We start from the raw sequence: 24526 nt of genomic DNA, 5'->3' as shown, positions 1-24526 counted from the left end.
AACTCTTTTAGTATATAGCCTAGTGTAACCCGAAAGCTGATGTAATACAGAGACCCGGAATAGACAAATTATAAATAATCAAGTACAAACTACAAACCAGTGGAAAAATAAGTAACTTATGGACCTTAAAATGGTACATATTTGATTGTTCTAGGGTTACAAAAATTAATAAGTATGTATGTGACACATGTAAATATACTAAAAGACACTCTGTTTGCAAAGGGTAATTTAATATACTCATCAAAATGTATGTTTATGTGTTAAAAATTTAACATTTCATTTACTTGTACAAATTTATTTATTGTAGATAGTTCTTAATAGTGATCTATAAAAACTATAATGGCCTTGAGAACTGGTATAACCTTACTTCTATACAAAGAAGATATTTCTTTTTAAATGATCAATTTCCCATGAAGCAGCTAGGAAATTTCTGTTAAAGTCAGTATTTACTAATAAAGTGCATTTGTATGTATTTCTTACTAATCCTAAACCGAGCACATTTGTTTTTTTAATGCCACTGATAGGATGATTTTTTCTCCCTCCCTGTATTAAAATTTTGGTTAGGCTTATCCTAAGTGAGTTTAAGTGGTGGCTGGCCAGAGCTAGTTCTTGTTGGGGTATGTGCGCCCTCTGCTGGCTGCTCAGATTGGAGCCAACTGGTGTGTGAATTCTTAATAGCTTATTTTTCAAGGTTAGGGTTTTTTTGTTTTGTTTTTGCACTTTTACACAGCTAATATATTTGCAGTAATTATAAAGTTGCAGGTTAATACTGAGTATGGCAGTTAATTTGTTTTTATTTGGAAATGAAAGGTTTTGTTTTGTTTATCTGTGCGTGTTTTTTGTTTGTTTGTTTTTTTGTTTGCTTGTTTTTGCTAAATCAGAGTCCTGATAGTTTAAATAACATGAAAAGTATATGGTACTCTTGAGTTTTTAAGTGGTTGATTTTACATTTCCGTTAACCATATTTTTGTAGTTCTTCCTGGCCCGATTACACTTAAGAATTCTTATTTGATTTAAAAGGATAAATGATTAAAATTTTGAAACATTACTTTTTGTAGGTAATGGATCTGATAGGCAGTCCCTCATGAAGAACTCCCTAAAAGAGTTGACAGTTTTCACAAGGAAAAAGAGCTGGTATTTGCATAAAAATGTGTCATAAAGACATTTTTTGTTTCCTGCAGATCAAATTAAGCTATTCTTCCTGGCAGACATAGAAAATGGTAGTTTGAGTGGAACCTTTTTGGTTTTGTTTTGCCACTTTGAGTTATTGTTGATGTAGTGTGAGGTGTTAAAGGAGCAAGGACCAGCTTGGTCACAGGTCCAGCTTCTACAAGGGCAGTCACGGAGGGAGCATTCTGGCCTCTGCTCACAGCGTGGCTGCAGAGCATCCCTGGTTGCTGGTCGTGAAGACCGGGCCTCTGTATAAAGAATGTGTCTTAGAAATGGCAACAACTTTTGCTGACACGTTTTTATCAAGTTCTTTATGAAAATCAATTATAAGTGATTTTTACATATCTCTAAAATGAAATGTCTTGTTGAATCAGTATGGTGTTATATGTTAGATCTTTACAGTTCTTTTCTTTTATATTAAAATTTTTTAAATAACTTGTGAGCAAATCCCATCCAAAATCCAAAACCAGCTCCCCCAAATATGAAATGATTCTAAAGCTTGGATTTGAGCCCTGGCTGGTGTGGCTTATTTGTTTGCGCGTTGTCCCGTGCACCAAAAGGTTGCAGGTTTGAGTCCCAGTTAGATCACCTGCCCAGGTTGCCTGCTCATTCCCTGGTAGGGGTGTGCAGGAGACAGCCAATTGATGTTACGCTGTTGAGGAAGAAGGAAAATGTCATCTAAGTTTTCTTTTTTTTTTCTTTTTTTTCAGTTTTTTATCTTTCCATTTTTAGGTACCAGTGACTTTAAAATTCGTTTTGAATAGTCATCTAACTATCTGTTTTTAGTTACTTCGATTTATTTACCATTGTCAAATAACTACAAACTGCACTTTTTAAAAAAATATATTTCATTGATTTTTTACAGAGAGGAAGGGAGAGGGAGAGAGAGTTAGAAACATCGATGAGAGAGAAACATCCATCAGCTGCCTCCTGCACACCCCCTACTGGGGATGTGCCCACAACCAAGGTACATGCCCTTGACTGGAATCGAACCTGGGACCCTTGAGTCTGCAGGTCGATGCTCTATCCACTGAGTCAAACCGGTTAGGGTACAGACTGCATTCTTATATCAAGTTCCCACTAAATCTGTTATAATAGCATTTTGCAGTATCTCCCATACCTGTCATTCCTGTTGCCACCTGTTACCAAGACACTGGTGTATTAGGTGCTCTGCCTCTGTGCTTCCTCATCATTCCTGTTTTAATCCTGGCCTAGCTACATTATTGGGCTTGCTCCCCATTTCAGCCATCCAAACTCTTATTCCCTGAGAATAATGTCCATCGTGACATCGGTACGTGGAGATACTCCACAAATAGTGATTTTCCTGTCCCATGTTTTTGGGGCCTCATTCACGAACCTATTCAGATGATCATTTTTCCAAGTGTCAGATGTGAAAATTGCCGTGTCTAAGCAACTGTCCCATGTAATGTATTTTATTTTTGCCTATTGTGATAGGATGAGGTCACTGTTCCAACTACCCTACCCCCCTTCTCCTTCCTCCTTCTCTGATCATCCTTTCCTTTGCCTCTCCTCTTCCTTCCTCTGCCCTGTGCCTTCCTCTCTTGACTTAGTCATGCTAATATATCCAGTAACTGGAAGCTTTTCTCAAATATCCAGTGTGGGACTGAGTGGCTTTGTAATTTTATCTGTGAGCCATCACCTTCCTTTGACAGTGACTAGTGTCACAGGGGAGTCATACTCTGAGAAGCCTGGGCCTGTTAACCTCGGGGTTTGGTTTTCGTAGGTCCATTCTCTTAAAGTTGATCTGGAAGAGCAGGCTCAAACGTTAGCAGTCTTCCTGGTTTACCTGTTTTGTGGATGCCCTCAAATATATTTTGAGTTCTGGGCTATTTTCCCTTAACTTCTCAGTAGTGTATGTTCAGGGACCATAGACCAATTATAATACAGTACTAGAGCTAGAGAAATGCTCATCTAATATATTATAGATACATGTGTAAGGGACACTTGAATTACCTTCTGTCTGGGGTTTAAAATGTTACTTATATACATGTAAGCTCAGCTTGAAAACTGAGGCCATCACCTGCCTACCCAGCGCTAAAATATGTATTTTTCCTGTGTGAACACTCTATAACAAACATAATACTAGTAAACCTTCTCCCCTCTTTTCTGTTCCACTACACCTAATTTAGAGTTTGGTCATTATTATTTTTTTTTTTTAAATATATTTTATTGATTTTTCACAGAGAGGAAGGGAGAGGGATAGAGAGCCAGAAACGTCGATGAGAGAGAAACATCGACAAGCTGCCTCCCGCACATCCCCCACCGGGGACGTGCCCGCAACCAATGTACATGCCCTTGACCGGAATCGAACATGGGACCCTTCAGTCCGCAGACCGACGCTCTATCCACTGAGCCAAACCGGTTTCGGCTGGTCATTATTATTTTTTATATTTCATGCTAGTGAGACTCTGTTAGAACATCATGTTTAATGGGCAGCAAATAATTTATTACTAAAAGTGATTTGTGTGGTGAAGTATAGCTGCTGATTTTCTTTAAATTTGCTGATAAATTCCAAATAATTTAGACCGGAAACCAAGTCTTACTCCTCTGATGTTGTCTCTTCGGAGTCTGGCCAGTAGTGTCATTAATCTGTCTCCTCCAGAGGGATCCGAGAACCAGGCTCTCTCTTAGGGGTGGGTCTGTAATGCCTTCCATACAGCATGGGCAGAGGAGAGTGATTGGGGTCTTTTAAGTTAAACCCAGTAATGTTCACTAGAGGTTGCTCTGGGAAGCCTGAGGATGACTCTGGCATGGGGGAGGATGGGGAAGAGATGCTTTTGGAGCAAGGGCTGATGGGAGAGGAGCAGTTGTTCACCTCCAGGAGTCTCATGTCTTGGACTTGTGTTGTTTATCAGGGAAATCTGCTTGGTAATATGAGATACATTTCTTGCAAACAGTCAGTATTTATTAGTGGAGACCAACAAATGTAAAGGCTAGTATGCTTCCAGGAAAAGGTTTCTCTAACCCAGCAAATTTCAGCCTTCTTCATCTCATGTCACACGCAAGCTAATTACTAAAATTCTGCAGCACACCAAAAGTATATTATAGGTATAATTTTGATTTACTCATACCAGACACCTACTGTTGTGTTGGCTGTTGTCATTCTTTTTTTTTTTTTTTTCATTTGACAATCTAAGGGAAAAGAAGTCAGTGCCCCTGACAAAGTAGTCAGGTATTGCATGTTTAAAAAATTCTTGTGGAACATTGGTTTGCAAGTTGCTGCTTTAATCCTTAAATGGTTCCATGGTTACTGTCTGAAAGGGCGCATAGAGCAACAATTGTTTGTCTTTTTAAAATCCAGTTAAATAGGTTAAATCTGATAGTAATTGATTTTTTGTTATCCACTAAGATACCAGGTTTATAGGAATTTCATCCTATATAATAAAAGCATAATATGCAAATTGACTGACCAGCATAATGACCAGTCGGGGGGGGCGGGGCTGGCGAGCAGGTGGCCCCAGGCCAGCCAACGCGCGTGCCAGCGGGCAGAGGGAGGGGACAGTGATGGGGGGGAGTGGGGCCGCACCAGCCAGCGCTGTCCCCTGATCGGCCGCCTGGTTGCCTCCTGCAGAGGGAGGCCAGCAGCAGCCGCGGCAGGGTAATGGGGATGGCGCAGGTCACCTCCCGCAGAGGGAGGCCAGACTGCAGCTTAGACCCCCTCCCCATGGGGAGCAGGCCTAAGCCGTCAGTAGGACATCCCCCGAGGGCTCCCAGAATGTGAGAGGGTGCAGGCCAGGCTGAGAGATCCCCACCTCCTTCGCCCTCCTCCCCCCGCCCCCCAGTGCACAAATTTTCGTGCACAGGGCCTCTAGCCTATTATAGCTTTAAAGGCAGTGCCTGCCACTTAAATTGGTTACTCCCTGGCTTGTTAGCCTAACCAGTGGAATTTTATTAAAAAAAAAAATAGAATGCCAGATCCCATGCCACTGAAATCAAGTACTCTGAAGTAGAGACCCAGGTATCTGTTTCAAGAAAAGTCTTACAGGTAGTCATGATCAGCAAGGCTTCTTAGCCCAGCAATTGAATTTTGGGGGATTCTTTTGCTCCACACCCATTCTCTGTCTTCATTTGCTCCTAAGACCATAGCAAAAATGTTTAATTTCTGCCTGCTTTTGATACCTTTAGTATGTATTGCAAATATCACCTTTTTCATTTATATATGAAATTATTATTTCTTCTAATAAAAAATAAGATTCAAATGCATGTGCTGTTTCCTCAGAGACCACAGAACTCCTCAATTGCCTTGCTTATACCCAATCATAACAGACTCTGAAATAGAAATATAAAACAGGGTTGATAGAACTAGCAAAATCTTATTTCCATGAAGCCAGGGCTAAGGAACTGATTAGAAGTAAGTTAAATGATTTCAGGGTTGCCCTTAGTCCTTCAGGTCTCTAGGGGACCCTTGTACAAATTGCTGATTCAGAAAATCATTACTCTGGTGGCTCAAGTGGCACTTTGGTGGCCGTAAAGAGTTATTTGACACACCTCCCCACACAGCTAAGTTATCCCCATGATTATGTTGATTAATTGCACCCTCTGTGGAATGAGTGTTATTTTCAATTAAAGATTTTCCTGCATTTGGAAAATAAAGCATAAAACTCGTGTCCTTTAATTTGATCAGGTGCACACATCTCCTAAACCTGACACTGAATGAGGGGGATGGTTTTGACTGTTGTTGTCTTGGGCATGTGAAATGTTCTAAGATAGTATTTTTATTCCGCACTGAGAGAATGTAGTTTTTGATCTCCCAGAGGATGGTCACTCCGAATGTTGATCAGTTTTAACATTCTCATCCGTCAAAGGACTTGAGAGCTCCTCTTTGACTTACTACATGTTTAGTTCAAATTATTTGAGGGGAGTGTTGTGAAACACAGGGAAAAGAACACAGGTGGATACTCTTTGTGACTACAACATATGCTGATAATACACTAGAATATGCCAAAAAGAGGTGGCATATTGTGAAAATGGGCTTTGGTACTGGAACTGGAAGTTTTTGTTCTAGCTTTAACTCTTAATATTTGTATAACTCTTATATAAGCTGGTTTCTTAATTTGAGTAATCTCATTTATAAAAATAGGGATTAAAATGTCTATCTAAGGGATTCTTAGGGTGTGTTGTCTTAAATAATACAAGTCAAATTACTTTGGGTACTTAAAGTGCTTTACAAATGTAAGTGCTTTACGGATAATAGAATATCAATTTGAACCTGGCCCCCAAAAATGTTGAGTTTTGATGATGTCTCAAGATGCTCAGCATATTTGGAATTTGAGTGCATCCACTGTTTGAAGGGAGCACAGTGTCTAGACGAGATGAGGTGAATCAGTGATAAAATGCAGCCAAAACTCCAAATTTTCCATGATCAGAGCCATAGATCATAACTGAATATTCTATTTTTATGACTTAAGAATATCAGTGAAAGAGACGACTAATACTATTTTTTTCCCCTGGGAAAATGGTTAGCTTCCTTTTTCCCATTAGTCTTTGGTATAAACTGTGTGCCTAATCACCTTTTCTCCCACTTTCCTCCCCGATTTTAATTTAGAAAAAAAAGGGAAGAGGAGAATTTTCCAAGCTATGGATGACTAGTTTATCTACTGGAATTGAGTTATAATTCTTTTAGCATGAAATTTATTAAATTTTGATTCCTTAATGCCTGTGGGTGATGACAGGTTGTCCTGGTATAGTAAGATTCTGTAGAAGAGAACCAATGTTCTCTGTATTTTAGAAACCAAAAAACTAACATCAACTTCTGACTTTTTGCAAACCCAGACTCTCACCTCCAGGCTAGGAGTAGCGATAACAAGGTTGACCAGCTAGTGAGAATAGCAAAGATGTATCTACATAGAAACAAATTCAAAAAGTAAAAAATGCTTTTAGGCCAATTTAAATTAAATTAAATTTTAAAAAATGTATATTATTTATTTGATAGAAAATTACAAACATATATTAAACCAATACATTTTTAGTGTTTTTAATAATAGTAGTTCCTAAAGTTCCTCGGGACTTATAGTAATAGACAAAACGATTGGAGCAGTTATGTGTTGTGAGGTTACTATTTCACAAAAGACACTTGTGATCTATGCTGTGTGGTCCTGTATTATACTTATATTTTTGCTTTTACTCTTTGCTGTGCATTTAAAATGAAGTCATATTCTTCACATCAGGAATGTGTAGAGGAGCAGTTTGTGCCATGTTTTTGTTGCTTTGTTGCTTCAAGTTCATGTGGAGATGATTGTGTTTTGTTGTATGACGTCACAGATTCTGGTGCATATCATTTGCACAGCTCTGAGGTACCTAGAGACCATTTAGGAGTAAAACACCATGTACATGTAAATGATCCCCACTTATAAGACACTTTCATTAATTTCTTATCAAATTCATGAGTGTTTTGGGGTCTGGGATTTCAGTCTTCAGTATTGGGCTTCTTGTTTATTGATAGTCTCCCCCCCGCCCCCCTTTCCCTCTTCCCTCACTCGGATTTAAATAGCAGCAGCACAGAATAGTGCTAAAAGTCCAACCTTTGGAATCAAAGTGCCAGGATTTGATTCCCGGGCCTAATCACTTAGCTCCTGCGTGACCTCTGGAAATTTCTATAACTCAGCTTCCTCATTTATAAAATGGGGTTTACATTACCCACCTCACAGGGTTGTTGTGCAGCTTGAATAAATTAGTCTATATACACCCTTTGCATTGTGGGTAATATGTAACAGGGGCTCAGCTATTCTTATTTGAGCAAGGGAGGAAAAGGCAGACATGGAAAAGATGAAAGAACTGCGAATAATGACCTCATGTATATTTTCAGAACCATTAAGAATTGCAGTCATTGTTTAATGAAATAGTCTTTTCAATATAAAGAAAAATTAATAGGGTAACCAGGAATAGGTTGGGGTTGGGGACAGGGACACAGATTTATTCTGACTGGAACATGGTGATGATGAGTTCCCTAGTCTGATGGCTGGGAACAAAAGGCTCATTCTTCAGTTCCCAGAATGAGGATTAACAGGGAAGCAGTCTTGCCTGGTATTGTCCTGCAGCATCAGATAATTGTGAGCAAGGCTTTTCATGGGACAGGTTTCACTGTAGAGGTACATTTTTTTCAGTAGTACGTGAAATACCTACCATTTACATATAATTTTAAAAGTGGCCTTTTAAGAATGAATGGCTCAAAACCTGAACATGACCTTGTTATTATCCTACTGGTCAACCACCAGTGGGATCTCCCATGTCACAGCGTATCTACAGAAATCATCAATACGTTGTTCTTGTTATTTCTCACTTTTACCATGTAGATTAGAACTTTCCAGATGTAGGAATCTATCAAAATGGTCTCATAAGTCCATTCATTCACAGGGATACTTCCTAGATGTATAGCATTGTTGTACAACAGGATGCTATGTATATGGATGTATTGGAAGAAAAATTGGAAGTCAAATGGAAAATTATATAAGAACATAAAAGTATTTTGGAAGAAAAATTGCAAGTCAAATGGAAAATTATATAAGAACATAAACATATTACATTAGGAATTATATTAGCATTTGTTAACCATAGTGCCCCAAATAAAAACCACTTTTTTTCCCCTTATCCTCCTTGGGGATTATTGAATAGATCAGCAAATATATTGGTCTTTAAAATATTGGATGTAACTTATGCAGTATTTTCTACTTAGATTAGATTTTCATGGGGAACAGAAGACGCAAGTGAATCTTTTATTGATTGTCAGTTGGTGCCATTTCTAATTATCAAATTTAAATACAGGTCTCAGCAGCTGATGGATTCAATTCGGACAAAACACGTGTTGACTTTCTGGGTTGTTTGCTCACTGTAGATGCCGCCCGCTCTGGAGAAGGGGCTGCGTGTTGGCCTCCTTTGTCTCTGGGAGGATTGATTGACTGATGTTGTGTCTGCTCACTTACAGCGTTCTTCTTGCTTAACTTTAAAAATTGTGACATAGTATCACATGCTCCTTGCATACATCATTTCTGGGGAAGAAACTTGTTTAGCCAATATGTCGGCTCCGTTTATGAAATCCTCTCTTGTAGCTTTCATTCAGCCTTCAGTGTGCTCCATTAGGTCACATCGTTCGTTTCATCCACGGCACATCGTCCCCAGCGGCAGGATGTCACATTTTGGTCCTCTTAGGTATAAGAATGAATCCAATGCCTGACAAGATTTGTTTCTGGTACATATTTGAGACCCACCCCTACGCCACACACACACACACACACACACACACACACACACACACACACACACCCCTTTCTGGGCATACGACAAATGTTACTAACGGGTACCTTTAGTTTTTAGAATATGGACAGCAGTACTCCGCGCAGTAAAAGACTTGAGCGATTAATGCTACCCTTATGCCTCTTTGGAGTAGTTTTAGCCATGGGGCTTGGCACTGCCACCATTGTCTTTGTGCCAAAAACTATCCGCAGCGGCTGTCGCATTCTAGTACTGGAGGGTTGTCTCAAAAATTCCGCAGTGAGCACGCCGCTTGTTCATCACTGCTATCTCTTTTAAATATTGAAAAAAAAAAAACACAATCTCGAGCTCTCAAAGCTCGGCGGTGGTTGTGGGGATGGGGGTGGGTGGGTGGCGGAGAATGGAGAAAGGAGGAAAGAGCTGTCTGCCCAGCCAGTGGGGCTAAGTGACAGAAACCCATGCCTGCCATCGAGGAAGCGCAGATATTTGGGAGCTTTTGTGTGCACGAGCACGGAGAGTTACTTAAGAATCATACTCGAACATGTTACCAGCACTCTTGAACATTTTATTTCCTGAAACAAATGTTCCAGTGAATTTTTAGCAGAAAATCAACATCAAGACCATAGCTGATTTTTAGTGGACAATTTACACAAAAGATGTATTTATTTGCCTAGAAACCGAGATGTCATTGTAAAATGGCTGCTTTCTGTCATTAGGAAATGATAGGAATAGATATAATACGTCTGAGCAAGCGCTTGGGTTTCTCCTCAGGCTCTGATTATTTTGCTCCCAAACGGGGGTTTGGGCTCCGAGGGCAGATTTACAGTTGAATTTGGGAACAAAAAGATGTAATAAAGTTAAAGGCTTACACTATCAGAATGAAATGTGTTCGCTCATGATCTCTGGAGCGATCTATTTGATGGTAAAAGTGGATGCTACAGATGAAATCTTTACAAGGAGCATAATCCTAAAAAAAAAGAAAAGAAAAGAAAGAAAGAAAGAAAAAGAAATGCACCTCCCAGCCTCCTGCTGGCTGCACTGCCTCTTTGGTACCTCGCAGACTTCGACAGAGTCCTGGACTGGTGCCCATTGATGTCATGGAAACACTCAAATTACTGAGAATGATTCATGTCTATGCTGGTCTCTTATCCTCCCCCACACAAACACGAGTAGATTTTTAACCCTGACAACTTGTAATTTGCAGTGGGTTTATTTTTGTATCTGGATAAATATTTTTTAACAAGCAAAATTAAGATTAAGCGGTCTGTATCTGATATGATAGTAAAGAGTGCTGGGCCTTGTAGCCTGGAGTACTTTGGGGACTCGGTGCAGCATGAATTCATATTCTTCTCATCTCTCCCTCCTCCTTCTCTCCCTTCCTACCCGCTTGCTTTTCCATTCCACTCTCCCTCTCTTTATTTCTCTCTTCTCCCATTTATTCTCATTTCCCTTTTCTCCCTCCTTCCCTGCTTCCCTCCCTCATCTGTACTATTTACACTGACCTTCTAGCTTCAAAATAATGGAAGGGATAGCTCTAACTTGTATATACATACATGAATTGAGGCAAATCCTGGTAAGAAAATTAATCTCTGAGGTCCGCGTGCTGGACTCAAGTTGGGAAAGAATGCCAGGTGGTGAAATTCTATAGGGGATAAATTCAGTAATTCCTTCTAGAGAGAAAAATAGATAGTCTTTCTTACTTTAAATTGTATTTTACAATTCAGTTTTTAGAAATTACCAAAACAGGTTACTACATGTTCCATTTCCTAGGCAGTCAGAGCAAATTCTACCTCATCTATTCCTTTATCTATCATCTATCTTTCTGTCTGCCTGCTTGTCTGCCTACTTGCCTACATCTCTACCTGCCTTTCTAGTTGTTAAACAAGTGAGTATTATGTCAGAGTGAATTATGGTGTGGTTGTATGGATGCTTTTAAAGTGCAAGAGCTTAAGGAAGGACATATGCCATTCGATAGCTTATAAAGGTTGAGTCTTTTTCTGTTAGTAATATTTGTAGAGAGAAGCTAAGGGGCATCTATAGGTTATAGTTGACTTACACAGAAGAGTAGATATGTATGCATGGACATTTGCCCTGCTGAACCAGTAAATGAGTTTTTTCTTCAGTGTAAAATCCCCATACAATTAAAGTTATTCTCTTAGATGTCCCAAGAGTGATAGTATGTCTGTGAGATGATATCCTGTTCCATAGGAATTGAAACTGATATGGACATTGATTTTCTACTTTGCACTGAACAATATACCAGAAATGGGATGTTTTCCCAAGTTTGAGATTCATTGAAATCAGTAGAAAAGTTAATGCTGGGGGAGAGAGGGTTAATTTTAAGACTCAGGTTTGGCTTTCTTTGAAAAGTCATCTTCTATTTTATATAATATATATATATATATATATATATATATATATATAGTGACTTAGATACAAGGTGCACTTTTGGTCAGATAGAAGATTTATTAAAGGCACATTCTTTGTGTAATATCACGAAGGAATGCACTAATAGCATTGTCACAAAACTAAAACATAAAAAATGATCACTGTTCCTTTTCATATTTGCCATACCTTGGCTTGAGGGGAAATTGAGGTGGATACCATTCAGTCTCTAAAAAATACTAGTTTTGAATTTTCTCATCAAAAGAAAGAATAGTATAATCCTAGGAGTAAAGTATAGTGTTCCTTGAAATTCTGTTTTCCAAAAATGAAGTATCCTTCAGTCTCAGGCAGCGTGGGGTTTGCGTTCTGGGTACTTGGCTGTCCCTAGACCTTTTTAATGTGTGGTCTGGGTCCATTTTCTGTGATAACTCTTCATATGTCACTCACTAAACTCAACTGCTTAGATCTCTTGTAATGTGGTTTCATTGTCTTCCTTGCTGATCATTAAGGCTAACCATACTTGAAAAAGAAACAAATGAGCAGCCTTGATTACATCCTTAGATGTGGCCAAACAGCTTCTGAGGCTGCATACATCTCTGTATATAGAAGTTAGGTTGTTAGAATTGGAACAAGATATTCACATTCCATTACCCCATGTCCTGCCGAGTCTACTGGTAGAATCTGAACTTGGGATCAGAGTCGGCAATTTTTCAAAGCCCTCTTTTCCAAATGTAAATTCCATCATCATTTTGGTCACGATGGAATTTACTCCTGGGAAAGGGAGTTAAAAAAAGAGAGAGAGTGTCTCAGAATTTTGAGTAGTTTCTTTTGCTGTATTCACCATCTGGAAAGCCTTGATTGATTAGCTTTGGCCTCACCATTAAGTGTCAATATAATCAATGGGAATTCCTAGACTAGGGTCATTACATAGATAATTTGCCTGCTGTGTAAATAAAAATGAAATTGTTTAAATTTTGTGAGAGAGAAAGCAAGTGAAAATAAGAAATGACAATTTGTTTGTTAGAGAGAGTGGAGGCCATTGGAATGACAGTTTTTGGAAGTGTGGAGCAGTTTGGCTAAGAATAGGAATGAAGGATATTTTTTTCCAGTTTATCATAGCCGGAGTGAGGAAGTGTTATTCCCTCTCTTGCTTGCATACTAGTACATTGCCAGTAGTGCCTACTTTACGTATGTAAACATCGGGGAAGAGAAGTAGATGTCTATTACCTGGAAGCTTTTTTTTTTTTTTTTCTTCAAGGAAAAAACCATTTACACTTTTTTTGTTGTTTCTCTTGGCAGGTAAAACAGAAAGGGGCTCATATTCATCTTATGGGAGAGAATCAAACTTACAGGGTTGCCACCAGGTAAGTGAGGATCTTGCAAGGGGAAGGGTTGGGAGAATTAGCCTGGTACTTCGGTTTATTTTATAAATTAGATGATGCATTTTGGACTGTGACACTAAGATGCACCGAGAGTCTGCCGATGCCTCTTTCGTTTAAAAAGTAATGGAATAGCACAGGGCTTGGAGGTAACGGGCGCCTCCTCTTTAGCTCTCTGGCATATCAGAACTACATTCACTGGCTGGCTTTTATTTTTTAATCCATCAACCGGTACCAATGGCACTGTTTGCAAACCAGCGATGTCGGTTAAAGTGGTTCCATCAAAAGAGTTTATTTGCAATTGAGAACTTAAGAATTTCTTACACTAGAAATACTTGGTGCAGCCATGTGTCAAACCCTGGGTTTGGTGGCTGCTGCCCTAAATGATAGTTTTCATAGGGGCTGTATGATGTTGTGTGAAAACAGGGTTGTATTGAGGGATAAAAATGTCTGTGAAAATATGATTTGTTGTCCCTTTTTGTTTCTGAATTGTTTTTGGCTGGAAGTCAAGGCCAGCAGGCTAACAGCAAAGCCGTCTCAAGGGAAGCATGCGTGAGCTAGAAAAATAAGAGTACTTTAATTAAATAATAAAATGCCAGTGTAATACAAAGGTATAGCATGTGTGTGTTTGTCTCTGTGCACCCTGCATTTGCATACCTTTAACTCTCCAGAGAGAGCCCCGTTCTAAAAATACTATCAGTAGCCAAAAGTGTAAGCTTTGTTTCAAGACAATTGAGATTTTATAGATGCTTTCTTTTTAATTTCAGTATCAGTATTAATCATATGTTTAAGACCTTTTTTTTTATTAAGATGTAGAGTTTCTTTTTATAGGTGCATTGGCTTCTTTGGAAAACTCTTGATAAAATTTAATAATCCTCTTTAATATTCAAAAGGTTTCTACTGTTTTATTATTCACCCAAACAGAACGTATGTTCTTTTTGTGTTGGAAAGGGAACGCTTGTTCTCTTGAACCCTCTCCCCCTCCCATTTCCTTTCATGAAATGGAAAAAAAAAAATCTATTTAAAAATTTTAAAGCAACTGTTTAATATGTCCTGAAAATGTAAGCAAACAGTTTTCGTAGTGAAATAGAGCCCCTGAAGGAGGTTTGCTTTTCAGATCAGTTACATATCACGAAAGGTGGGATTCGGGCGGCTCGGTTTTTCCTGGGTGCATTTGCATTTTTAAAGTTTGCTCCTCTGGCCCAGCCACCAGTGCAGTCATATTCAGCATCTGAAAGACTTGTGAGAGGAGGTGAATGGTGCTTGGTTAGGGAGCCCCGCTGCACGGCTGCCGAGGACAGTCCCCGGGAGTTTGTTTGGAAAGAATTCTGCAGGAAAGAAATTTACAGTCCTTCCAACGCAACGGAAACATCTTTGGAATGTGAGTGCACATGTTCGGGGTAGATAGCCAGGCGACAAGCCTCTCTCAGTGCCGAGTCTCTGGTGTAAAGCTCTCAATTCCTGCAGAAGAGCCTGTTCCTGTGTATCTGTTTTCTGAGGGTCAAGGCAGAGGTCGTCAGAGTTTTGGGGAGAAGAAAGTTGACAACATCCTTCCTTTTTGCAGATGGTCATGGCAGAGGTCTCTGTTTTTGCTGGGCCTCTTTTTCTGGTCAATGAGAGAATAGGCTTCCTCGCCCCTGTATCCTTTCTTACTAATAGGAATTGGCGTGATTCCTCACAGACACAAAGATTTCCTCTGCTGAGTAAGCGTGAGGCCCCTTAACTTGTGAAAGCATCATCCAGACCGCGTGAGTCGTCTGTGTATGTGCAGGGACACAGACCCTCCCTTGGTGTGTGGGAAATACTTCCCTCGGGTGAGACTGAAGTGAATTTTCTTGGCAAACACAAGGTGAGAAGTGGGAAGGGGCAGAGGGTGGAGTACAGAGGTGGATGGACTGGCATGTGATGGCTGAATTTCGGGGCCATGGGAGGTTCATTTTGAGACATTCGTGTCCAGGAAAACTCTGTTGTGTAAAAGAGGACGCTTTTCTTAACAAGTCTTCATAATGTAGATGTGGAGGGTAGATGCTTTCTTTCTTATTTCTGCTTCATGGTTGTGAGTCTTGCAAGAACTGACTATCTCTATGCTCAGCCTGGTCTCAGCAGTATTCGTAAACAGTGTGATCACTTAGGGGTAAATACAAGAGCAGAATTTTGGAAATTCCCTGATTGAGGAAATAGGGGCCGGAGATGAAAAGTGCACAGATTATGAATTTCTGCTCTCGGTGAAATTTGAGAATAGAGCAGACCATAGTGTGTCTTCCAGTGAATGAGTCTCTCTCTGGTGCCGAATTGTTCTTTGGATCCCGTTCTGCCACACCAGCTATGCAAACCAAAGAAAGGCAGCTTCTCTGTATCTTGGGCTTCAGGTCTAAATAGCAGATCACAGCTGAAATGATCCCCCACGGTGTGGCAAGGTGAGCGACCCGCGAGGAGGGGGAGCTTTTGTTTTCTCCTGCCTGCTCCACTAGAGAGACACAGGACGCAAAACCTTTAGATGGTATGCCCTAAGGAACTCCAAAAGCGGCTTTATTGTATTAGAACAATATCCTGTGGACTTGTAGGGTGAGCACTGTTACATGTGAACTTGCTTATTCCAGTCCCAGAGGCCTTTTGTTCGGTGTAGAGAAATGCTGGTGGTGAGCAACAGGTAGCAAAATGCTGTCCTGGAGAAATGTATATTGATTCAGAAATGCATCAGGTTAAAGCTAGTGCATGTGAGTGTCCATTATGTTTCTCTGGCGGATTTAACACTAATAGTGATAGACATGTGGCTTTCAAAAAAAGTGGATATCTTAGCCGAAAAACAAAACCGGCAGGTTTTTATTTATTTATTATCAATTAAGTTGTTTTCATTAAAAATAGTAATGGGGTAATATGAATTCATTAATGCGTTTCTACATAAAATTATCAGAAATCAACATGGTGACTTTTCAGACTTGAAATTGTATAGAGAAAGTCCCAATAGACAAACCAAAGCGGCTGAAAGGACTTTTTTTTTTTTAAGTCCTCACTAAATATGGCAAAACTAATTTAAATCAAATTGGGGTACGGAAATCACACCCAGGCTTAAAATGTTCTTGCCAAATTACAACCTCATACTACTTTTACTGGCAGAGAAAATAAAATTTATAATGGAAAGTCTGACAGAAATGAAAAAGAGCGGAAATAAAGTTTTTCTCAAGATAGTCCAACTTTAAAATGATAAATAGCCAATAGCTAATATCCTGAATGGGCATCACTTCAGAGGATAAAAGAGAAAAGAGGTCCTTTGCTTTTGGCCTTTTTTTCTGCTGCTTTGAATAGGATGTTTGGTGATGACAAACTTTTTTTTTTTTTATCTCGCTGAGATCTCTGTGAATGAGGTGATGATGTCAACACAAATGATTGTTATTAAGGTAGAAGTTTTCCCCTTAAATGGAAATCCAGCATTGATTATCAGGGCTTGTTTGTCTTCACTTTCTGGGATATGGCCAAGTCTAAAGCAATGGTTTCGTTATTAGTATCTCCTGAATACTAAGGGGAGGGTGTGTGTGTGTGTGTGTGTGTGTGTGTGTGTGTGTGAGAGAGAGAGAGAGAGAGAGAGAGAGAGAGAGAGAGAGAGAGAGAGAGAGCTGAGCCCTATCTGAGACTAATTAAGTTAGAGTCTTATTAGCTGGGCATTTGCTGTTCTTATCCCCCAGGTGATTCTAATGTTAGGTGACTTCCTAGAATGTTCTATAGGAATAGGCTCTGTTTTAAAGATTTGTGTCCAAAATCTGGAATTGCCACTGACCTTGAGAAAGCTTTTCGATTTCTTGCCTTAATTTGATTATTTAAGACATGGAAATACATTGCATATGTACTTCACTTAACAGGCAGTGAAAATTACTGCTATGCTGAAAATCAGTAGGTGCCTTGAAATCTTTATACAAAATTCCACAGCTGAACTTCCCGGTCCCCATCTCGTTTTCTCTGGTGAAGTCCCAGGCTCTAACCTCCTGCACATTCCTTATCTTTTTCAAGTAATCAAATAGGACTGCGCTGATCAGGTCATTGATGCGTACATCTGAAATTTGAAAATCGACAGGGTTTAAGAATTAGGCCTAATCTCGAATACCTTTGTTAGGTTTCAATAACTTTGCAGCTCTACAAGAAAGGGGTCTTCTCTATATTTCATTTCATTTCCTCATAAATCTAGTAATTTTTGATGATTGAACTTAAATGTGGAGTTGGTTCTGAAACAAATTACATATTTAAGAATGAATTTTTTCTTCAGTTATTTTTATTTTTGATATGAAAGGAGTTACAAATTACTTAATTCTAAAACTTTTTGGCCCCTTTAATTTTTTTTCTTATTTAAAGTCAAGGTGGAAAGGATATAAGCAACAAGGCATGGAACCCCTTGTCTGTTTTTATGAAAATGGCCGTTTAGGCCTTGTGTACACAGGAACACGTTTGGCTTCTAACCTGACATCAGGCTTACACGTTAGTTCATGGCGTGCAGTAACCCGGTCCGGTCCTCGCGTTCTTCCTGGGACCCGTTCCACCCGGAACCGCCTTCTGCGCTGTCTGTGCACTGCTTAGCGCTCCGCTTCACTGCGCAGTGCTTTTCCAACTTGCCGTCATTTATGTTTGTTGAATTCTGGGTCCCACCTGAATTCTGTGAGCTCCCAGACACAGGGGCCATGTCAGTTTTCTCATGCATTGTGTGGACTCGGGTTTATTTCCCCAGCATTGCTCTGAGGCGTCATTTCGAGAGTCCAGTCTGAATAGCAATGCGTCAGAACCACGTTGTAAGCATCATTGTAATGCCTACGGAAACCAGAAAATCACACTTCCTATAAGGAAGTTCTTTGGAAGCCCTTCCTTCTAACGTCTATGGAAAGGTCTTCAATAGCTTTTTTTGGGGGTGTCGTTATGTGTAATATTTGGTTTATATCTTTATGATGTCTTTTATGGGATGATACCGAGGTCATGTCACCGAGAGGCACTTGTCCTCATTCCCTTTCAAGGGGCTGAGGACTCGCCTGGGGCCTCACTGTTCCAGGCCTGCAGGGACCCGAGGTTTGCTGTTTCTGGTGGGCGTGTTGTTGGAACCAAAGGTCAGAGTCCAGACTTGTCCTTTTTTAATGTACCGGTGCTGACGGTGGGGCACGATATTTAAAATTACGACAGCTAGTTTCAGGCATCACGGCCTGAGCGTGCGGTGGGTGTGCCTTGGTGACTCGCCTGAGCACTGTGGTTTTGGGCGGCAGCACCTTTGCTTTAGGACATCGCTGTGGGCGGACCCTCTCCCAGCGGCCACCCAACCCCCACCAGAGGAGATGCAGGAGCCATTCTTTCATCACATTGCTTAACAAGTATGTACTGGCCCCCTAGCTATGTGTTCGGTACCACGGAGAGAGACAAAGGGAGGCTCTTGCTTGCATACCCTCCCTTCACTCCCACCAGCAGCTTTCTGGATATTAAGGGAGAATCAAACTTCATTTATTTAATTTAAAAAAATTTAATCTCATAGTATACAGTGTCAAATACTTGCAAAAGTTGTAAAAACAATAAAGTGAAGTGGATGTACTCACCACTTAAACAGTTGTTAATATTTGTTCATTTGCTTCATGTTAGTTTGTATATATCTTTAGTGAATCGTTTTTAAGTGGAAGATCTAATAAGATTTCATCCCTAGGTTATTTTTTATCATGAATCTCTTAAAATTAAGAACACTTGTGTATTTAACTAAATTACTATTATCACCCCTAACAAAATTAACAATAGTTTTCTAATTTAATACCCATTAGGTGTTCAGATTTCTTCAATTGTCCAATGAAAATGTATTTAATAGCTTGTTGGGTGGGGGTGGCATTTATGTATAATATTTGGTTTATGTGTCTCTTTATAGTATCTTTTATGCTAGAATAGTTCCTGTAATTAAAAACATGCTATCTCCCTTAAAGAGATTAGATCAGTGTCTTAAAAAAATACTATCCGCCTCCCCCCTTCTAAGCAGTGTTGGTTTATTTCTTTGTGGTGCTCCTTAATTTGTTTCTCTATCTTGCCTACAGTTTGAAAACTAGGTCCAAATTCTTTCAGGTGAAAGTTAAACCTTTTTAGATTATTTCATAGATGATGCTATGTGCTTCACATTGCATTCTATGCAGGGGCATATAGTGTTGTTATGTTGCTATTGGCGATGCTACTTTTCTTGTTTTGGTTCATCCTCACCTGAGGATTTTTTTTTCCATTGTTTTCAGAGAAAAAATGGAAAAGAGGGACTGAGGAGGGAGGGAGAGAGAGAGATGTGAGAGAGACACGTAGACTGGCTGCCTCCTGAACGCACCCCGATCAGGGTTGGGAAGTGAACCCACAACCCAAGTATGTGCCCATGACTGGGAATCAAACCAGTGACCCTTCGGTGGTGGGCCAACATTCTACCCACTGAGCGGCACCTGCCAGGGCTGAGGGCTGAGATGCTAATTTTAATTACTTGGTAAAACTTGCAACATCCCCCACCCCCTTCTCTTCATTGTAAATAAAACTTTCCCCTTTTGCTTAGCAAGCAGTGTTTGTGTTGATACTTTAGCGCTGAGTAGTTATCCCTGTGTCCCAACAATCTTTGACCTGATTGCTTTAGCATGCATTAAGGATGCTTGGCTTTTGAACTAATGATTTAAAAAACAAACAAAAAACAACAAACAAAAAAAACAAAAACTCTATCATTCCTTTTGCATTTATAGCTGACATTCTTCTGTGAGGAACTTTCTTTCATTGTTGATTTTAGCGCTGTTGATTTAAGTGCTTCATATATATATATATATACACAAGTATAATGTTAATCCTTGCATTAAATGTGGTCCCTTACCTGGAGTATGCTGGAAGCATTAAAGCCTTCTTCAGACCTCTTAAGGTATATTGATAAGAAAAGCAGTTATGGCTCAGGCTAATGGTAAAAAAGCTATAATTGCAGGAGGGAGGATGTCATTATAGGTATGTTTCCTTGAAAATGAAACTAGTATTTTTTTTTTCTTTTGCTGAAATTTGGAATTTTGTGGCAATCTCTGCACCTCTAGCAGTTAGATTAATTTTGCCATAAGCACTGGAGTTTCTGTAGGTTCTCAGGTTGCCCCTCAGAGGCTGACCAACCGAGTGGAGTGGGTGCTGCGATGCTCAGTGAAGTTGCTCTGTCAAGGGGTTGCGAGATATTGGTTCCGTTCCTTCCCCAGGCCTCTCACAGCCCAGGCGCGGCTGATGAGTGAATGTCAAAATGAGTGAATTTCTCAAAGTTATCTAGAGCTTACCTGGGGAAATAATATCAAATGCCAGTTTAAACCTTCGAGGTCATTATTATAATTCTCATTTAATAATTAAGAAAATGATGCAAACTGTGCAAGATTTCACCCTCAAGTAAGTTCCAGAGCCAGGCTTTGAACTGTGAAATGACTGCTTTTAAAGCCAGTGCTTTTCAACCCGGGTCTCCTGCTGCCCGAGCCCATGAGGCAGTCTCGGCTCCGAGGTCTATATAGAGCCCATTTGGAAAGTCGCTTTTCGTAGATGCCAGGCTCACATTTCAGGCCTCACCATGGTGCCAAGAACAGAGTAGCTTCTTCACGCAGGCCTGCTCAGGGAGGACTGGAACTCTGAACCCAGTTGGTGCAGGCAGGCATGGAAGAGGGTGGGCTGCACCACTCCTGAATACCCCCTTTCTAAAAAAAAATTAAAAAGCTCCTGTCTATATGAATAATCTATTCTGCAGCATCCTCAGAATTAGCATATGCAATTTCATTAAAACCAATGAAGATTTCCTGTGAAAAGGCTGGGGTAGAATATGCCAATTCACATTTCAGCAATAGCATGAACACTTTCTTAAACATATACAGATTATATTTGGGCCTTGCGTTTGTGCAACGCGGGCAGAATAGGGTTTGCTATCACGAATTTGGATTCATCATAGATCAAATTATTCTTCCAAAAATACAAGGACTACTTAGAATGAAATTCTGAGGCAATACCTTTAACAGACACGTAAATGTGACCAAAACTTTTTTTCGGTGATGGCATTTTACTCACTTGTGAAATATATGACATGATAACTGTGTGTTAGAAACATAGGCAAGTTTTATGGAGCAGTTCAGGACAGCTAGTGCAGAACAACCATCAAAATCACTTGGAAGTGATTTTTACGAGACACCAAAGAAATGGAGTCCTGGTATCCAAATTGAAATTTCACCAGAATCTTGGGGGTAATTTCTCTTTACTTATGAAACTATTCAGGGGTTTTAGTAACTACTAACAATTAGGACTGCAATGTATCTTTAAAGTTTTGATGTGTACAGAGAAAGGGGAAAATCAATTAATGCCCAAACAATTGAGTTAACACTGAGGTGCACTTGATAAAATTTAATGTTGAAATATACCTGCTTATCGTGTGGAAATCTGTGTAGCCCTCTAGCTTTTTGCCATAATAAAGAAAACATATAATTCAGCATCAGCAAAACTTTTCACTATAAAATGGCAGAAATATTTATTCTTTTGCCTATGATTATGCTTCATATAATCCCACATTAAGAAAATGTCTCCTGAAACTCTTAAAGCTGAAACCCAAAGTTAAAATTATTGGAGCACTGCAAGATATCAACAAACCCCTTTGTTTTAGAAATAAATACCTTAGAAAAGACCAGTAATCGAGTCCGCTGCCGTGCCTGATAGTAATAGGTAACTGCTTGGAATAGAAGAAGCCCATCCCCTGAAGGTGTGTGTGTGTGTGTGTGTGTGTGTGTGTGTGTGTGTGTGTGTGTGTGTTGGATATTTATGTTGGTCTCCTCCCATATGCCTTCACTCACAGACAGACTAAACTGCACGTCCTAAAGCATGGGCCTTTGATGTCATTGTGTTATTATCTAATAGAAGTAGTTTCTTGGGAGAAGAAATCCAGCAAGAATACATAGCTGCATTTGCTTTAGCATTTCTAAGCCACAATTTTTTTTCTATAATGGTACTTATTTTTGTCTGACATTTTTGTACTTAATAAAGAAATAAGTCAAATTTTGGTGGGGTAGCATCTTTAGCCTGGCACATCCACAGATTTTGTTGAATAGAATATATCATCACTGTTACATTTTTGTGGTACTTAATGAAATCTGTGTATCTATCCCTGGATTCCATTAGCCTCTCCTTTTAAAAGACATTTTGCAGTGAACACTTTCTGTGATGTTTAAAAAATAACCAAGTATATCTTATTTTCAACCCACCTCAAAGCCACGGTTATAGGAGTGTGGGACAGTGACAATTCAATGATAAGAAAGTAATTAAGGAAGAACATCACTGAGGTTTTCAAGCAGTGACCATCCTCTAGAGCTCTAGGTGTGGGGTCTCTGTGTGTCGGGTTTGACCGTGAATGCAAGCAGAATAATCCGAGCTCATTTGCACGGTGATAATGAACAGCAGGGCACGGAATCTTTTCCGTTTTATTGGAATTGTATACAGTAAGTTATTAAATTTCATCTCTGTAATACACCTGCAGTAAAGTAACAAAACATTGCTGCACTTAAGGAACATGTGTGTGTGGTACAATACCCTCCCCCATTATTTCAGCGCCCCCCCCCCCCAACAGCTGCTTACAGATTTCAAGATCCATTGTATATATTCCCTTGAGCCCATCTCTAATAATCGAGACACATCTGCCATTGCAGTATTATAGGCATATGTAGTTTTATTGAAAACTATACCTGTAAAAAAATTAAATAACTCCTACCTCAATTAAATTGGCAAGGTACCTTTTGCAAAGATTATATTGCAGATCTCCTGAGACTCATGAGTTCATTTTATTCTTATATTACAAATCACTAAATATGTTATTTTTATTTAGCCAAGTAGCTAGCTTTTCTCATACTTTGATGATAAGTCACTTTTATCTATTCTCACTTTTGTTTTCCTTTTACCCTTATCTTTACATTAAAAAAAAAAATACCATGCAGGGTTTATGACGGAAACATTGAGAGTCTGGCTACAATGAACACTGGATAAAGTCAAGAGAAAGGACCCTAGAATGTAGTTTCAACTTTTAAGTGATTATTATTATTTTTAAATGTTTTTATTGACTTTTTTTAGATAAAGAGGAAGGGAGAGAGATAGAGATATAGAAACATCGATGAGAGAGAAACATCATCGATCAGCTGCCTCCTGCATGCCCCCCACAGGGGATCTAGCCTGCAATACAGGCATATGCCCTGACTGGGAATCGAACTGGTGACCTCTTTGTTCCTGAATTGACACTCAGTGGCTGAGCTACACTGGCCTAGACATAAAGGTTACAAAATCAGGACCAAAATCTTAACTCATCTTGTGCTTTGATAGAGATTTTTACAGCTTCTTTGAGGTCTATTGGACCTTCATAGTGGCAGGATGGGAAATAATACGAAGAGGGAATGCGTTAGCAGATCATACAAGCATGTATAGGTGGATTCCTATTGGATTAAATCCCTTACCTTAACATTTATATTTTGTTGGATATTGGGTTAATTATGAATATCTATAGAATAATTTTATCTAAACAGGTTAATAGTAAAAGTTTTGGTGAGATAAAAATATTTCTGGGTATAACTATTTTCAGTTAAGATATGTAGGGGGTCTATATAGTTATTCGTAGTGAATTAATTATGCCACTAGTACAGTAATTTAGCTTAGTAGAAAAGTTTATAAATTTTCTTCATATTACCGTAGAAAAACCCCAAGACAAGATGCCCACTATATTAATAGAAAGATAACTACATATCTTTTCTGCAGAATATGAAGGTTACCCCTTACATAGTTTCTTACAAAGGAAGAATGTTTCCTGCTATTCACAAGGACTGTATGAATGGATTGAGGGAAACATGGATGGATCCCTATCCCCAAAGTTAGTGTAGACTCAGAAAATATGTACTTAGGTGTCAGTCAAAAGGTATATGATTTCACAGAATGAAGTCACAGATAAATATCTAGTGATAGTTGCTGGAGAGAAGGTAGAACATCAAGTAGCGTTGTTGATCACCAGTCAGGATTAAAAACAGTTGCATGTTCAAATGATGTAATCAGCTATGACATTTTCTGCCTCTCTTATGGTTCACAAGAATTCAAAGTTTAATGGGGATAAAAGGCTGAATCCTAGATAGGTCATTGCTTTCACCTAAGATGCAAAACCCCAAGAGAATTAGATTTCTGGATCTTAGATTTCAACTTTATAAACTTCTTGTCAATAGGAAAATACATTCTAAATTCTAAACAAACCTTTTGAGCAAAACTCTTGCAGAAGTTGGGGAATACAACTTAATTTAGGCCACCCCACTCCTTTGAAGCCCTCCCTACTGAGCGTTCTCCTCTTGGATGTGAGTCATTCCTGTGGAAGTATC

The 24526-nt window shown here is 39.4% G+C and overlaps 1 protein-coding gene across 12 annotated transcripts in view; it reads left to right on the top strand.

Moving 5' to 3' along the window:
* Positions 1-24526, top strand: part of TCF4 (transcription factor 4) — a 335268-nt gene that overhangs the window by 160942 nt on the left and 149800 nt on the right. For 11 of the 12 annotated variants that reach the window (XM_054724480.1, XM_054724485.1, XM_054724478.1 and 8 more), the window contains one exon: positions 13084-13148. In XM_054724480.1, coding sequence (XP_054580455.1) covers positions 13084-13148 — 65 coding nt within the window. Of the gene's footprint in view, positions 1-13083; positions 13149-14988; positions 15013-24526 lie in introns of those variants that run through there. The other variant, XM_054724483.1, reaches the window with a different exon arrangement.

Source organism: Eptesicus fuscus, chromosome 12 (genome assembly GCF_027574615.1).
Source record: "Eptesicus fuscus isolate TK198812 chromosome 12, DD_ASM_mEF_20220401, whole genome shotgun sequence".
NCBI lineage: Eukaryota > Metazoa > Chordata > Mammalia > Chiroptera > Vespertilionidae > Eptesicus > Eptesicus fuscus.
The sequence above is the reverse complement of the archived record's forward strand: the minus strand, read 5'-3'. Positions and strand labels throughout refer to the sequence as shown.